At 35.1% G+C, this 17,218-nt stretch overlaps 3 protein-coding genes and 1 pseudogene across 3 annotated transcripts; 3 read left to right on the top strand and 1 right to left on the bottom strand.

Moving 5' to 3' along the window:
* The first annotated feature begins 253 nt into the window (after positions 1-253).
* Positions 254-16,725, top strand: LOC120185125 (short-chain dehydrogenase TIC 32 A, chloroplastic-like). The gene is made up of 9 exons (XM_039189422.1): positions 254-478; positions 649-880; positions 965-1,044; positions 1,127-1,280; positions 1,366-1,444; positions 1,530-1,617; positions 1,697-1,938; positions 14,714-14,716; positions 16,715-16,725. Exons 1-7 carry the CDS (start codon positions 268-270, stop codon positions 1,933-1,935), a joined length of 1,083 nt encoding a protein of 360 aa, XP_039045353.1. The 5' UTR covers positions 254-267; the 3' UTR covers positions 1,936-1,938; positions 14,714-14,716; positions 16,715-16,725.
* On the top strand, positions 3,202-6,814 carry LOC120185124 (UDP-N-acetylglucosamine--N-acetylmuramyl-(pentapeptide) pyrophosphoryl-undecaprenol N-acetylglucosamine transferase). Its single transcript, XM_039189421.1, has 5 exons — positions 3,202-3,354; positions 3,430-4,275; positions 5,440-5,548; positions 6,264-6,399; positions 6,589-6,814. Exons 1-5 carry the CDS (start codon positions 3,293-3,295, stop codon positions 6,714-6,716), a joined length of 1,281 nt encoding a protein of 426 aa, XP_039045352.1. The 5' UTR covers positions 3,202-3,292; the 3' UTR covers positions 6,717-6,814.
* Positions 6,825-8,075, bottom strand: LOC120185091 (annotated as a pseudogene).
* Positions 8,909-10,589, top strand: LOC120185090 (pentatricopeptide repeat-containing protein At1g74900, mitochondrial-like). Its single transcript, XM_039189405.1, has one exon. It carries the CDS (start codon positions 8,909-8,911, stop codon positions 10,304-10,306), a length of 1,398 nt encoding a protein of 465 aa, XP_039045336.1. The 3' UTR covers positions 10,307-10,589.
* Positions 16,726-17,218: the final 493 nt, after the last annotated feature.

The following is a 17,218-nucleotide window of genomic DNA, read 5'->3' as shown; positions in this document are numbered from 1 at the left end:
TTAAAATGTAATTTACCCAAAAACAATTGTACTCCTAAAATTCTTAAATTTTCTTACTAAAATTTATATATATATTTATTAATAATTTATTTTCATTCGGATATAATATTTTGTGTCCGTCCCTATAACGAGGGAACCACCCAATCGTAGGTGCTCTGCACCCTCCAAAAAATCAATCATTCACATGAACAATGGTTTAATTTGTATATTAGAAATTAACAAAGATTTTATTTTTCTCAGGGTTCTCATGTAGTACTGCCACAAGCTATGTGCAGTATATATTTCTTGGTTCTAGCCATACTTCTGCCTTGCTGCTTCGAGATTCTAATCTTAAGCTGCTCCACCGCCATGAAGGAAACACTCCGGTACTTGGCCGGCATTGCTGGCCCCAACGGCTACGGCTCCAAAACCACCGCCGATCAAGTTGTCCGATCTTTTTCTTCTTCCCCTCACCACCATCTCACTGCCATAATCACCGGTATGTTTATTTCTTTTCCTGCTAACGGGTGGTTCTTTTTGTTTGTACAAAGATATGGTTTTTTGTCTCTTGTTACCTACAGATAAGTTTCGAGTACATATATAGTATATTTGGCTTTATTGGATGGTATTTTCTTTTTGGTCTTACAAGTGGAACCATGTGTGTTGAAGGGGCGACTTCCGGCATCGGAGCGGAGACGGCGAGGGTGCTGGCGAAGAGAGGAGTTCGACTAGTGATACCGGCGAGGGATCGGAAGAAGGCGGTCGCATTGAAGGAAGGGATTGAGAAGGAGAATCCCAAGGTTGAGATTTTCTTGTTTGATATTGATCTCAGCTCATTGGCTTCTGTCAAGAGATTTTGTACTCAGTTTCTGGCACTTGGACTGCCACTTAACATCCTCATGTAGGTTCAATTGCATTACTCGATCCTTCTTCTTCCGATGATGATGATGATGAAAATAATATATCGAACACATCGATTTTACAGAAACAATGCAGGCATATTCTCTCAGAATCTGGAGTTTTCAGAGGACAAAATTGAGATGACGTTTGCAACAAATTACATAGGTACATGCACAACCCTTTTGTTTTCTTTTCTTCTATATGTAATTGGTGTGATACAAGTGTGCATGCATTTTGTTTTTGGCAGGACATTATTTACTTACAGAAATGCTACTAGAAAAGATGGTAGAAACAGCAGAGCAAACAGGCATCCATGGAAGAATCATTAACCTCTCTTCTGTGATTCACAGTTGGGTCAAAAGAGAGTGCTTCACCTTCACCCAGATGCTCAACCCCAACAAGTAATTAAGTCCCGACTCTTCGTTCGAAAATCGAAATAACGTACGCTTTGATAGAACGTGTTACATGTCAATAACGGTGTTGCAGGTATAATGCAACCCGTGCTTACGCTCAATCCAAACTGGCGAACATATTACACGCCAAGGAAATAAGCAGACAGCTAAAGGTCCGGAACTTGTTCGAACTTGTCAAACTTCCTATTTTGATAAACATCATCGTTTGGTTCTGCAAATAACCATTGGGATTTGCAGGCAAGGAATGCAAAAGTGACCATCAATGCAGTTCATCCAGGGATTGTAAAGACTGGGATTATCAGAGCACACAAGGGCTTCATTACAGGCAAGTTCTTTCCATGTTTAAAAAAACAACTAAATCTAATTTAATGACTGAACAATTGTTGTGTATAATCTAAACGCAGATTCTCTATTTTTTATTGCTTCAAAACTGCTCAAGTCCACCTCACAGGGTGCATCAACTAGTTGCTATGTAGCATTGAGCCCACAAGCACAGGAGTTGACTGGGAAATACTTTGCAGACTGCAACGAATGTAGCTGCTCGGCCTTGTCCAATGACGAATCCGAGGCTCGGCGGCTGTGGACGCACACCCGAGCTCTGATCCACAGAAGATTGCAGTATCAAATCACTACACCATCTTAGAATGTCTCATTATTTACCATGTTTATGTAAAATGGTAAACTTAGATTGATTAGAAAGCTTAGTTTGTACATAGTACCTAAAAATGAGCATGGCACTTTACAGGGATTTTTTTGTTAATCTGGGGTAAGTTACAGGGATTATTTTGGATAAATAATAAGAGGGGTGTTGTGGATCAACCCCTAATTTAGGTTGTAAATGGATTTTTGCTATAAAATGGGTAGTGCTTTGGACATTTTTTTTGCTTTTAGTACTGCTTTTAAAAAGGCCAATAGGGATCATCTCATCATGGTCTGAACCGGACCAAATTCTTCAAAAACCAAACCTTTTTACAGGTTGCAGTAAGATAAATGGGTTAAGTAGGCCTCTAATAACACGAACGAGTGTATGATTATGTCCGTTCGTTTAATTTTAATCTAACATACGAACGAATACAAATAATTAAACGAATATAATTTCTTGTTCGTGTTCGTTTGTTAAAAAATACATCTTGTTCGTGCCGACTCATGTTCGATCGTTGAAATGGGCAAATTTTTTCTTATAAGGCGTTGAAAAAAATTATTGGCTCGTATAAGGTCTCGTTGAAATTATTTTCAGAGATGAAGTAAATGCTAAGTACTCATCGGAGGACGCCGGAAACACCATGCGCCTTCTGGAAGATGTGGCGACTGCAGTGCATCTCCTGCCTTTTATTCTGGAAGTCTTCACGTTCCAACTGGATGAACAAAGGGGAAGAGGTTTTGTGTTCCCGGCGTCTCAATTTTTTTTTCAATGCCCCATAAAAAAAATTATCGTTAAAATGATAAACGAACATAAATAAGCACAAATGAACATAAACTAACGTAAAATGTAATTTTCTTTTAAATCAAGGAAATTTATTAAAAGAATACAAATGAATTAATATAAATATAAGTAATAAATTAATAAACATAAACAAATGATTTACCGAACGTAAACGAATGGATTACTTAAGATAAATTATCATTGAACGGATTACCAAACGTTCACGATTCTTTTATTTATGTTCGTTCATTTAATTAAACAAACATAAAATTTTATTTATATTAGTCTATTAAATAAATAAAAAATATAAATAAACTTTTCACCGCCGAACGTTTGATGAACGATTTGATCGACGTTGGATGTATGGGTTAATCCCACGTGAATGAAATGAGCAAAACAGATTTAATAACGGCGGTGGAGCAATTTAAGATTCAGACAAAGAGTTGGTGTAGTATTAGATGTAGAATAAATGGAAGAGAGCAGACCATGGCACCACCTCTCTAACCTCCCTTCTTCTTCAGCTGTACACATTTCTTCAAATTAACAGTATTTATCAAGGAACAAAAATGCTTTAAAAATGGCTTCCAAAGCCCAACTCTTCATCTCTCTCCCTCATTTACCTTCCCCTTCAAAACCCAGGTAAGCTCAAAGTTTTGCTTTTTTCTTGCTTTACCCACAATTTCCCATCAACTAAACTCTATTTTCTTTCTACAGGGCTTTAAGCATCAGCTGCTGTCTCGAGATCAAACAAGCAAGAAATGATCAAACCAGTAGCAGCAACAAGATTCCGACCGGCCTCCGCGTGGCATTCGCCGCCGGTGGAACCGGCGGGCACATCTACCCGGCGGTAGCAATAGCAGACGAGCTCAAACTCGTCAACCCAACCTCAAAGTTCATCTTTTTGGGCTGCCCCAACAGCATGGAGAGCACTGCGATTCCCTCGGCTCATTTTGAGTTCAAATCAATCCCAGCCGTCAAATTAGCCAGGCCTTTCGTCTCCCTCCGTAATCTCCTCCTCCCCTACCGTCTGATCGAATCCATCATCAAATGCTATATCCTTTTGTCCATATTCCGACCCCATGTAGTCATCGGAACCGGTGGGTATGTTTCTTTTCCGGTCTGTTTAGCCGCAGTACTCAGGGGGGTCAAGGTTGTGATCCAAGAACAAAACTCTGTTCCCGGTATTGCTAATCGGGTTCTCTCTTTGTTTGCTGATTTGGTGTTTGTTGCATTCAATTCAACGGTTGAGAGTGTCCCAAGGAAAGAAAAGTGTGTTGTCTGTGGAAATCCCATCAGATTGTCTTTGAAAAGTCCGGTCGAAAAGGCGGCATCTAGGTTGCATTTTTTCGAAACAATGGAGGGTTCTTCTGAGGAGATTAAAGTGGTTTTGGTTCTTGGAGGGTCTTTGGGAGCTAATGCTATCAACATTGCTTTGTTGCATGTGTACTCCCAGTTGCTGTTGGAACATAAGAATTGGTTCATTATATGGCAGACGGGGGTACATTCATTCGATGAAATGGAGAGCTTGGTTAGGAGCCACCATCGGCTTCTTTTGACACCGTAAGTCCGCACCGTGCTCCGATGTACGATTTAGCATACTTATTTCTTGCTCTGTTATGTTTGTTCGATTCATTTAAGACTGTCTAATGCACAAGTATGATTTGTTTTGTTCTATTACGCCTCGTCTGCTTGCGAGTTACGATATGGGAACATGGTACACTGAATGAACTAATGAAGCAATAATGTTTAACACTGAAGAAAATATGCCTTAGCAGCAACTCTGTAAGAACATTTATTTTTACCTTGTCGTTGCTAATGATCTAAGAAAATTGACTATGAAGATGAAGTTGAGACGATAATTAGGGGATATACATGATACTTTTTGAATTTTTGTGTAGTTAGATTGGAGAGAACTTTACATAACCAGATATTGCTGGAGAAAATTAAAGAATGAATTGTTCCGCATTAGTCGCAAGGGCACTCTAGTTTGGTTGAAACACACACAAGCACTTATGGATCAGTTGTGGTTTTTTGTTCTTAGTTTGATAGGCCACTCTCATTGACACATCTTCACATTGAAGAGAAGACAAAAATGTAACTGCCCTGGGCTTGTTCGAATATCCAGGTCAAGGTGCATCTTTTTGCTTGCCTTGTAAGGTTAGGTGCTCGCTCGACTGCTGGAATCTACTTTTTGATCTTCTACCGTTCTATCTAATGTAGCGATAAGTGTATATAGTTTTTAGAGCAACTTGCACATGGTTGCATGATGTAGATAAGACCTATAGGTGTCGCATCTTGTTGCTGGAATTCACACGAAGTAATAGGCTCATGTTTTTGTTATTATAGGTTATGGCCTCATCGAAAGGTAAATCTCTCGTGTAACGTGGCTGGCATCGATATAATCAACTTAAGCTCTTATAAAATCAGTTGTTCTTTCAGATTGTGTATTTACATATTGGGCTTCTTTTCGTCCATGGTTGTTTGATCTAATTATCATTTCTTTAAGTTACCGGTATCCATCCTTATTAATTGGCAGTTGTACCGCAGAGGCCGGATCCTTGCTTCTAATTCCTGTGATTTTCTAGAAGTATGCTCGAAATGTTACGAGCTTATTGTTCAAACCTTGTCTATATCTGTGGTTACCAAGTGAAGCTTAGATTTTTTAAATGATTATGTGCTTACTAAAGTGTCCTAATATCTGATGTGTGCTCTGAAATTACGAAGGTTTTTGCATTCAATGGATATGGCATATGCAGCGGCTGACCTCATTGTTTCACGAGCCGGCGCAATGACTTGTTCTGAGATCTTGGCTACTGGGAAACCTGCTATATTGGTAGGCCCGAACACCATTTCCGCTTTTCACTTTTTTTTTTGTTCTCTCCAGGCATCAAATAACTTCAATTACTGAAACCATAAGGGAGCTAACTAGATTATTTTACTAATCTAATATGCTAGCTAAGATGGCTCTACCATTTGACATATATCGACAGATGGTTATCTGTTCGGAGAACATATTAGTCCAATTTTGGTAAAGGAATTCTTGTAGCCTCATACCATAGAATCATAGATGACTTGATGATATGTTATGCTTCATGTTGTCATGGTGACAAAGTCAAACATTAACTTCAAGAGAAGCGAGTGGAAGAGAACTAAATGAGAAGGTTTGTCCGCATGGAACGTGCTTCAACCCTGATGACTGTGATCGGTCGAATTTCTCTGTAATTGTTAAAATAAACTGCATCTTTTTCTTCTTGAATAATATTAGTACTGGTAATCTTGTGCCTTTAGAATCATGGCTTGTTTTCTTTTTGAAGGTTCGGGAATCATGCTTTCAAAAATGTTTCATAACACAGAGGTCTAACTGCACCGTTGATGATACATGGACCTTTACAATTTATACATCTTTCTAACTTGTTCTTATTCTTGATATGGATTAGATTGTGGCCAATATAGAATGTGAGCCTAGGCTCCTACCCGAATTACAACGTTTTGCCTCGTTTTTATTTTCAACTTATTTTGTACTTTTTGTTGTCTCTTGGATGCTGTAGGTACCATCCCCAAATGTTGCAGAAGGACATCAACACAGAAATGCTTCTCTAATGGCGGATGTGGCGGGTTCGAGGGTTATAACTGAGGATGAACTTGACTCAACCACCCTTGGGACAGCTATATCTGAAATATTAGGTATTTTACAGATGTTGCTTGGTTTTATGATTTGTGTTACGATTGGAGATCGGGACATACGAATCCCGATTACTAAATTTGCCTAATAGACACCCCTTGTATTGGGACATATTTGCTTCATGTCCTGCTAGTGTTATGCTTGAAACATACCTAACATTTGCTGCATGGATTATGTCATCTGTTTCACAGGGAATGAGAGATTGCTGGCAGAGATGTCCGAGAGGGCTCTGAAAGCTGCGAAGCCCGATGCTTCATCGGAGATTGCAAAACGCATCCTTTCCCTAGTTAACTTATCTGGTAAGGAAGTTGATGGATAAAAATTTATCTTGCTTAGCAACCCTGGATGTTCATTGTTGTTGTGGGATCTGATAGTTCTTGTTTATGGATATCAATCAATAACTTTCACAAATAGCTTGCAATGATTTTCATGGATGAAAATGCTCGACATCCATGGAAGGAAAACCGGACTGTGCTGTTCTCATTCCTTGAAGCAAACTCTTTGCGGTTTCCCTTTCCTGTAATCAAAGTATAGATTCATAAATCCAGATAATTTTCTACAATGAGCTGAAAGAACAAGGATGAAACTCACTGGTCCGGTATAATCCAGAAGGCGGTACAATACACTTCCGCTTCTTCGAATCTCGTGTGTTTTGCAGTGTGGGGCAAGAAACGTCAGTGCTTCAACTGTGTTTGGTCCTTCCCTCTCTTCAGCTTCCATTCTTTCTATATCCTTTCTGTAATAGAACGCCGCCTCCTCGGGACGGCCGAGTTCTCTATGCAACTCTGCTAGTCGATGCAGGGCGATTGCTTCTGTGTCATTACAACTCACAGCCCTTTTGTAACATTTGATGGCCTCCTCAAGCATGTGAAGTTGTTCAGATTCATAGCATTGAGCAATGGCAATCCATAACTGAGAATCGATTGGCTGAAAGAAGATAGATTCCCGGAAATAATGCAAAGCATAACAGGGCATCCCCATCATCTCCTATGCTTGTCCAACCCATACCAGGCTCGATAATTGTGAGGATTTATGTCCACGGCCCGTCGATAGGCATCAACTGCTGCCTATCAACTGCAGCCGTAGTGTTTTTCATCTCGATATACTCGTGCCCCATTAGAGTCCAAGCGGATAAATATATTTTGTTCAATCTGTAGCCCTCCTAAAGTACATGACAGACTTCTCATTTTGGCCCTTTTAAACCGTAGTAATTTCCGATAATGCAGCAAGACTCCGGCCGATACTTATCCGTCATAATCACCCTGTGAGCAAGGTAACTCAAGGCAGAGAAACATTCCTTTGTCTAGAACACATTTAGATTATGTATCCATGTCCTCTACTCGATACGGGTCGTTCCAGTTTGATCGTGAAGCACATGAGCATCTCTCCTATATTCTCAGCAATCGAAGTAAGACTTCGCTAGAAGGTAAAAGTCGTCATTTATCGCTTCATCTTCCTCCATCACCGGAGTGGACACATAGGCAACGCCGGCGGGAGGTGTTGAAGTGATCTCATTGGTTTGGAGCCTTCTGCGTATACTCGAGTTTCCGCGCTTAAAGCTTGTGTTTGAAGGTGAACTTTGCCGGGTCTTGCTCGATTCCGACAAGCTGTTCTGCTTCCCTGTGCATCAAAACGAAGCAAAGATGCACTGCTAAAAGACACCAAGAGGAGGTTCCATACATAGAAGGAAACAAACAACATGAAAATACAGTTAACTCGAAAAAATTTAAAATTTCACTCGAGTTATAAATAGAACTTGAATACGTAAATTTTTCAATAATTAGTTGATTGATTTCAAGTTTGAGTCGAGTTCTTTAACTATGCATGTCGTATATCACATAAAAATATGAAAAAAATATATATGTATATTCTATATATTTTAGGGGCGTTCAATCAGTCGATTCGGTTAACCTACTAACCGAGCTATCCAAAATCCAGTAACCAATTTTTCTTCATGTAACCATTAACTGAACCGAAATTTTTTGAAATTTTTTAACTGAACCAAACTAAGTTCAGTTAATTCGATCAGTTAACCGAATAATCAAAATTTATATAAAAAATGTGTTATATATTAAATATTTAATATTTTCAATTCGGACAATTCGATCAATTAATTTAGTTAAAACCAAAATTAGAATACCCCTAAAATTAAATAATATATATATAATATTAAATATTTAATAATTTTAGTTAATTAAAAGATTTCAAACCGAATTAATTGATAACCGAAAATTAAAAAACTATTAACCGTTAATCGATAAAACTTAAAATTAATAGACCGATGAACTGATTTTTTTAATTTTGATCTATTAATTCGATTTTAACCGAATTATAAACCCTTAATATATTTATTAAAAAACAATTTAAATTGGAATAACACGAATAAAACTAATTGGGTTAATACAGAGCCCAAAAAAGACTTACTTTTTCAGCCTCCGAAGGTCGCTGTTATGATTGGGCCTAAAAGATATAAAGATCGTTGCTTTATTTCGTTTTATTTCGCACAACATCATGAACGCCGCCGCTTCCGGCGCCGCAGCCGCCTCCGGTCTCAGCAAACTCATTCTGGCATCCACCAACCGCCAGTCTCTAATCAGATCACTCGTCTGCCCCTCCATCTATTGGACCCCACTTTTAGTCGACACAATCCTTAAGCAGCTTTGGAACCACGGCCCCAAAGCCCTCCAGTTCTTCCACATCCTCCTCCACCACCATCCCACCTACGCCCACTCGGTCTCCTCTTTCGACCACGCCATCGACATCGCCGCCCGTCTCAGAAACTACGCCACCGTCTTCACCCTCCTCCACCGCATGCGCTCTCTCCGCCTCCACCCCACCCCCAAAAGTTTCGCCATAATCACTGAAAGGTACGTAGCCGCCGGAAAACCCGATAAAGCACTCAAAATCTTCTTATCGATGCATCAACATGGTTGTTTCCAGGATTTACATTCTTTCAATACCATTCTCGATGTTCTATGTAAAGCTAGGCGTGTTGAGAAAGCATGGAACTTTTTTAAAGTGCTCAGAGGAAGGTTTCAAGCTGATGTTATCAGTTATAACATAATTGCAAACGGTTGGTGTTCAATCAAGAGAACAAATAAGGGTCTTGAGACTTTTAAAGAGATGATGGAGAAAGGATTGAGTCCGAATTTAACTACTTATAACATAATCCTCAAAGGGTATTTTCGAGCTGGTCAAATAGATGAGGGCTGGAAGTTTTTCCTGGAAATGAAAAGGCGAAAGATCGAATTCGATGTTGTTACTTACACCACTGTGGTTCATGGTCTTGGTGTTGCTGGTGAGATTAAGAGAGCTCAGAATGTTTTCAATCAGATGGTTGATGATGGCGTGTTGCCCTCTGTTGCAACATACAATGCTTTGATTCAAGTTCTGTGTAAGAAAGACAGTGTAGAGAATGCGGTTTCGGTTTTTGAGTCGATGTTGAAGAAGGGCTATGCTCCGAATTCGACTACTTACAATGTGGTTATCAGAGGTTTGTGTCATAGAGAACAGAGGGAGAGGGGTATGGAATTCATGGATAGGATGAGGGATGATGGTTGTGGACCGAATGTGCAGACTTACAATATTGTGATTCGGTACTTTTGTAACGCCGGTGAGATCGAGAGAGGCTTGGCGTTGTTTGAGAAGATAAACAGTGGGGATTGCTTGCCGAATTTGGATACATACAATGTGTTGATAAGTGCAATGTTTGTAAGGAAGAGATCTGATGATATGTTGGTGGCCGGGAAGTTGCTGGTTGAGATGGTTGATAGAGGGTTTACTCCCCGGAGGTTAACGTTCAACCGTGTCTTGGATGGACTCTTGCTGACTGGTAATCAAAGTTTTGCAAAGGAGATCTTGAGATTGAAGAGCGGATGTGGCCGTTTTTCACGACGGTTTAAACTGTGAATCGCGTTTCGAAGTTTGGCATGCTGATCCATTGGAGGATTTATGCTTCTTGAATGTGGAAATGCAATGTGATGGGTGAAAAAAATCATAGTGATTCTGTCTGAATTTGAAGCTCTTGAATGCATAGCTCCATTGAACACCATACTTGAAAGGTGTTCTGTCTCTCATTCCTTTGGAATAACTTGCCCATGTTGTTCAATAGTTAATCAAATACTTGAATTTCCATGGTCTCAATCTATTGAACGGCCGCTATTTTCACAAACTCGATTCGATCAAACGCTCATTCTTAATGACATGCTCATGCATTCGCCAAAACATCCAAAACTACTATTACACTGTCTTGACGAGTTTTAAGGGTAGCGGTATCCGTCTCTTCTTGGCGAACAGGCTCAATAGGCTTCGAGGTTGATAGTATTACATCGATTCTCGAGCACTCGTAGGGATAGTGATCCGAGCGAAGAGAGCACATCATGTCATCATCGTTTTTTTAGGGATCTTAACCTTGTGGTCGGGGAATCGAGTCTCACGGTGGACAATTCATAATTGCCGTAGGTCTTCCACGAAAGTTGCTCTCAACCTAGCGTTGGGGGCAGCATATTATCCTACCTCCCCTTATCCATTACATATGAGAATAGGATCAACTAATTTGGGGACAATATCAACTATTTTGCTCTTGTTTTTAGCATTTTAAATGATTATTTTACGGTAGGATGTGTGCCGCGTTCATCGTATCAATTATTGGTGGGATCAAATAGTTTGTGATGGCTATAATTGGTTTACTTCTTCTCGTCTGGACGAATAGGCTTAGTCGTTGATAGATTAGTTATTGGCCAATGTTATAAAGTTCTCTATAAAGAGAATATAGGTTACCTGATTTTATTTAGGTTGCATCATGTCTTTTTGGTCATTTTCGAGGGGTTTTATATAAGGTTTTAATACGTGTCAGTGATAAAATTATAATGATTATTCGTAAGTGTAGACACTATTTTCGTCCGAAATTTTATTTATTTATAATATCATAGTTTTTGAAAGATTTTTTTGTGTTTTTTAAAAATCGTTTTTGAAAATATATATATATAATATAGTTTTTAAAACATTTTGAAAAAATATATATAATATAGAGTTTTTAAAACATTTTGAAAAAATATATATAATATATAGTTTTAAACATTTTGAAAACTTATATAATATATAGTTTTTTAAAAACATTTTGAAAAAATATATATAATATATAGTTTTTAAAACATTTTGAAAACCTATATATAATATATAGTTTTTAAAACATTTTGAAAACTTATATAATATATAATTTTTTAAAACATTTTGAAAATATATATAATATATAATTTTTAAAACATTTTGAAAACTTATATTTAATATAGAGTTTTTAAAACATTTTGAAAACTTATATAATATATAGTTTTTTAAAACATTTTAAAAATATATAGGTTTTGAAAACGTTTTTAAATACATATAATATTAGTATACCTTTTATTATTATTTATTATCTTTTTTTAGGGTCCAAGAATTTGTTCAGGTCCAGCACAGGCTAAACGGGTTTGAACCAGCTCAAGGGTCGATTAGGGTTACATCCTTAGCAGAGGCGTCGCATGTGAGGGGCTCAAGGGGCGCATGAATACCACACGCTAGTCAATGCACGGGAAACGGTCGATCAAGATCCCTGGGACTGAACTATCCCGGGGTTTTCGATCAACCCACAACCACGCGAACACGCAACCGTGGCAACAACCCACGTGAATCCCGGAGATGGCCTCCGACGATGGGGTATAGATACCCCCACCGAAGCTGCTAACAACACAAGGATCCAACACAAGAACATCGAACATAGATCGGGAAACCATCATAAACACAACACACAACAAGAGCCAAAATAACAACCAACACCACTATTCAGCAAAAGGCAGCCAAGATCGAACCAAAAACATACGAGAAACCAAGCCAAACACAACAAAACCCAACAAGTACAACAAAAGCCACACACACAAAAAGCAGCTCCGATCTAGGCTGATTGAGGCTTTTTTGTGGTAATTGGGTCTTGGTTTCAGGTTCGCGGAGTAGAGAGGAACATTTGGGGAGAGTTTTGATTTTTTCGGTCGTCGCTCATGGCGGCCTGAGCGGCGGTCGATGTCGTTTGGGTGGTGGTTGGTAATCGGAGTGGTGGTCGGGTTTCCACCAAATGAGAGGGTTAAAGAGAAGGGAGAGGATTTGAAAATTGCGAAATGAGGGGAATGATAATGTTTTTGTGATTCGGGGGTATTTATAGGGGGAACCATTGTGTAATTAACCAATAGTTAAATTATTTCCACAGTCCCTATACTTTTGAAGTATAGTTCATTTTGGTTACCTATTTTAATTTTGCCCTCGAATTTTCAATTTATTCAATTTAATCATTGTTTATACTTTTTATATTTTGCAATTTAACCTCTCTAACTCTTTATTTTTCTCTTGTAGCTCATTTTTAGTACTAATTTAATCCATTAATTTCAATTTGTTTGAATTTGGTCCTTTTATTTTTTTAGTTATTCATTTTTTTCTTTCTCTTTTTTATAAAAAAGAATTTTTATTAGTATTCGTTTTATGTTTTTTTAACTTCTTATTATTTTTTTACTTTTAAAATTTAACATTTTTTATTTTTATTTTTTGTTATTGTTTTTTTATTTTGATTTATTTAATATTTTACATTTTTATTATTTTTATTTTTATGTTTTTTATTTTATTTTTTACTCAATTTTATTTATCTATTTTATTTATTTTATTATTATTATATAATTTTTTATTTTTATATTACTTCTTTTTCAGTATTATTTTATTATCCCTTTTAATATTTTTTTACTTTTTTCATTATTTTTTAAACCTTTTTTAACCCTTTTTTTCTTTTATTTGATATTTTTTTTATTTTTTTAATTTAACATTCTTTTTTTATTTTTCAGTAATAATCTCAATCGATTAAAGGTAAGTAAATTTGCGTTGAATTTTTAAGTTTAAATTTAAAATTTCGCAATTAAAGACAACCGACAAGTTAATTGGTACCAAAAGAGCAGTATAATGGTGCTAATCCTTCATTGAGAGTAACCGACTCCCGAATCTGACATATTTATGATAAAACGCAGAACATGTAATATGGTGTCCGATCTACCCAAATATTTTAAAATGATCGGTGACGACTCTAACCATTTTATTCAAGTCGAAACTAATTCTGGGCCTACCCAAAAGATGGTCGTGATAGTAAGTTGGTAGAATACCTAAATACAATTAGGTGGACTTTGATAGGTCAGGGTGGGCCTGTTACAAATTATATCAATTGGATTGTGAAATGCTAGCTATTTGATGACTTGAAGGTCTAGAGATGCTCCAAGGTCTTCATGTAGTTGTGAGACATAATGTATATGAGAATCTTTGACAAACAAAATAATAATATTTTTGTGTGGAAAGGCAATAAAATTTATATATATTGTGGGCAGATTTTATTTATTTGTGAATATACAGTTGTTGAAAATTTAATTTGAAATTCAGATATTTTTTATAATACACGTGAAATTCATTATGTTTACGCGATAAAACATAATAAAAGAATAAAGTCCAATTCGTGAACTGAACGAAAATTGTATGAAACTCGTCATATACACAATATAACACATGATTTGGTTTTCAAATTAATTTTCTAACACTTATATTTCTACACTAAAGAACCGTTCATTTAACTGAAAACAGATTCCGGAAAATGAATTCCATAAGATGAATTACATTTCCTGAAAAATATTTTTTGGAAATTAATTTATAGTGTTTGGATTATGTTGTGTAATTCATTTTCCATTGGTTGGTAAATTTTTTAAAAATTCTTTATTATAAACATCAAAGGCAATGAATAACATTATTTATTAAAAAAAATAATACTATTTTTCAAATATTAGAATAATTTATCTAATATTATTTACATCAATATTATCATAAAAATATTATATCTACAATTTTAAATAAAAATATTAATATTATTGTATTTTATTAAAATACAAATATTATAATTATATTAAATGTTTATTAAAATAAAAATAATATATTATTAAGTATATTAATTACTTATTAAAATAATAATATTATTAAACTAATAAAATTTATAATATTAAAATAAGAATATTATATTATATTTTAAGGAATGTATTTTAAATATTTAACAATTTAAATAATATTATTTTTATGAAATTAAAAATAATATTATTTTTATTAACAATTTATTACATATTATTAAAATATTATATTATATTATAAAAATTATCAATAAATATAATTTAATAATTAATATTTTATTAAAATTATACTAAAATAATATATTAATATTAAGTATATAAAACAATAATATTTTGAATGTTTCTGGTTTGAAGTGAAAAGTTCGTAAAAATACTTACGAAAAATCAAACCATAAGTCATTTTTTAAAAAATACAAAAGAAATTTATTTGATTAGGAAAATGAACTACATTAATCATCTGTTTTCTGTCAACTAAATACTGAAAAATGAGAAAAATATTTTTTAAAATATCAATTATAGAGAAATAACAAACCCTAAATGTGTAGTTTACCCTATAAATTAAGGTGAGGGTCAAAGAAGCAAAGTTTGATTGGTGTAAGGGTGAATTGAGAGCTACGGTTCATACGGGTCATGTCCCGACTCAACCGCCGTCGCTGAGTCCAATATCAGCCAACAACTCGGTGGCGTTTTGCTATGGAGTGGCTCTAGGGGTTGTGACAACTGTAACACTGCCTTCTCCTCTTGTCTCTTTCCTTTCGTATCCATCCCATGCAAAAGGACAAGACGCGTCTCTGCAACACTTTTTTTCTTCTTCTTCTAATCAACTTTTACATCACGTTTTTAAATACAAATTTTTTTAAAAAAAATTTATAATAATAAAAGAAAATTAAGTGAATAATTTAAATACAAGAGAATCAAATATTTTAGGCTTAATTAGAAAATAAGTGCCCAAACTTTATCGGTTTTTAAATAGGTGCTTAATTTTTTTTCTGATTCATCCAGGTGCCTAACATTACAAATGTTATCATTGTAGGTGTCCGAACCGTAACGATCATTAAATTATGTCGTTAAAGGATACATGTCACATTCAGATAATTTTGTAATTTTTATTTTTAAAAAAATTTTAAATTATATTTAAAAAATTCAATTTTTTTAAAAATCTTAAAAATACCCTCAAATGTTGAAAAACCCTAAATATAATTCCTATATCCATATCGATCACCCCCTTCCCGTCATTACTGTCGATCGAACCTCCATTCGGGCACACCTCCACCTGATGACCATTTTCCTAACCAAGAGCCACTACAACCAGAGTCGACGAGAGTTTAACCGAGTTCGTCGTTTCATCAGGTTTACTGTTTATTTCATCGTCGTGGTTGGTTTTTCGGGTGATTGTTCGGGGGTAAATGATTGTTGGGGTAGGCTCGTTCGACAACAACGACGACCAAACCAGTAGCTTACATGGGTATAGGACTAAAATTAGAGTTATCAAAGATTTGTGGGTTTTTTTAATATTTCTAAAAGTTTGGGCTTTTTTTATAAAAATATTTTTATTTTAAAAAAAATCAAAAGTATCATAACGCGACACATGTCACTTCACAGATTGTTTTAATGACGGTTACGGTCCGAACACCTAAAGTGGTAACGTTTATAACGTTAAATACCTACATGAATAAGAAAAGGTTTAAGCATCTATTTAAGAATAATAATATAGTTTGTACACTGATTTTATAATTAAGCCAAGATTTTTATAAATGGGTGCTGTTGGAGAATGGTGTTAAAATGACATACGAGCATGCAGGGGGAAATATTAATTATTGGTTGTTGCGTATATAATTAATGTATTGATGGTCTCCATAGCATGCACTGCACAAATAAGACACTGGCTGGCGCACATAAATGGACTGAGGGACCGGTAAACCTATTTTTTTCCTTTAAAAAATAAATTATTTTAAATAAATTTTTATATGTTATATATATATTTTTATTACAAATCTATTTTTATTTTCTTAAAATTTTATAAATTTACTTTTCTAACATAAAATTTTGATAAAATTGACCCAGTAAAATGTTTTTTTTATTTAACCTAATAGGGTAAGTAAAAAATTATTTTGGGGTATTTTTACAGTGACATGAAACTCATTACGTCGAGGTGACGAGTTTCAATAAAAATATTTTTTTACTCTAACATTTTACTTCTATGTGATAGATTTTAATAAAAATATATATATTTTATTGGAAATGGTCTCTTCAAAGTGATGAGTTTGACTGAAAAAATATTTTTTATCGAAACTCGTCACCTCAATGTGACGAGTTTAATGAATTTGTAACAAATATCGTAGATCCTAAAATATAAACTGAGATGTCCTAATGGGCTAAATAAAAAATCCGTTATCTTTATCGAGAAAAAAAAACCCTAAAATTTTACTATTGTCCCAAGAGGCGGGTGGAGAATCCTATTCATAAGCAAGCTGATGGGTTATTTTCTCTCACCAATATGCTAAACCTATTGGGCCGCTCCTCTTGTTGCTGGTAAAAATGGTTGGCCAATGTTTTAAGAAATTAGGTAAAGCACATGAATAATCTCGATGTTATTTTATTAAGTCTTTTAATTATAAAAAATTATAAGATAATTATTTAATTATAAAATATTATTTTATTAAGTTTATAATTATTAAAAATTATAAAATAGTTTTTTATTATAAGATATTGTTCTATTGAATCCCCAATTATTAAAAATTACAAAATGATTATTTAATTATTTATATGTTTCAAATTCGCTCTTTTTTATTAAAATGTTGGCAGTCGTTTAAGTTAGACGTTAAGCTATTGACTATGATATAATGAAATCTAATTTTAAACCGTT

Source organism: Hibiscus syriacus, unplaced genomic scaffold (genome assembly GCF_006381635.1).
Source record: "Hibiscus syriacus cultivar Baekdansim isolate YM2019G1 unplaced genomic scaffold, ASM638163v2 tig00112988_pilon, whole genome shotgun sequence".
NCBI lineage: Eukaryota > Viridiplantae > Streptophyta > Magnoliopsida > Malvales > Malvaceae > Hibiscus > Hibiscus syriacus.
The sequence above is the reverse complement of the archived record's forward strand: the minus strand, read 5'-3'. Positions and strand labels throughout refer to the sequence as shown.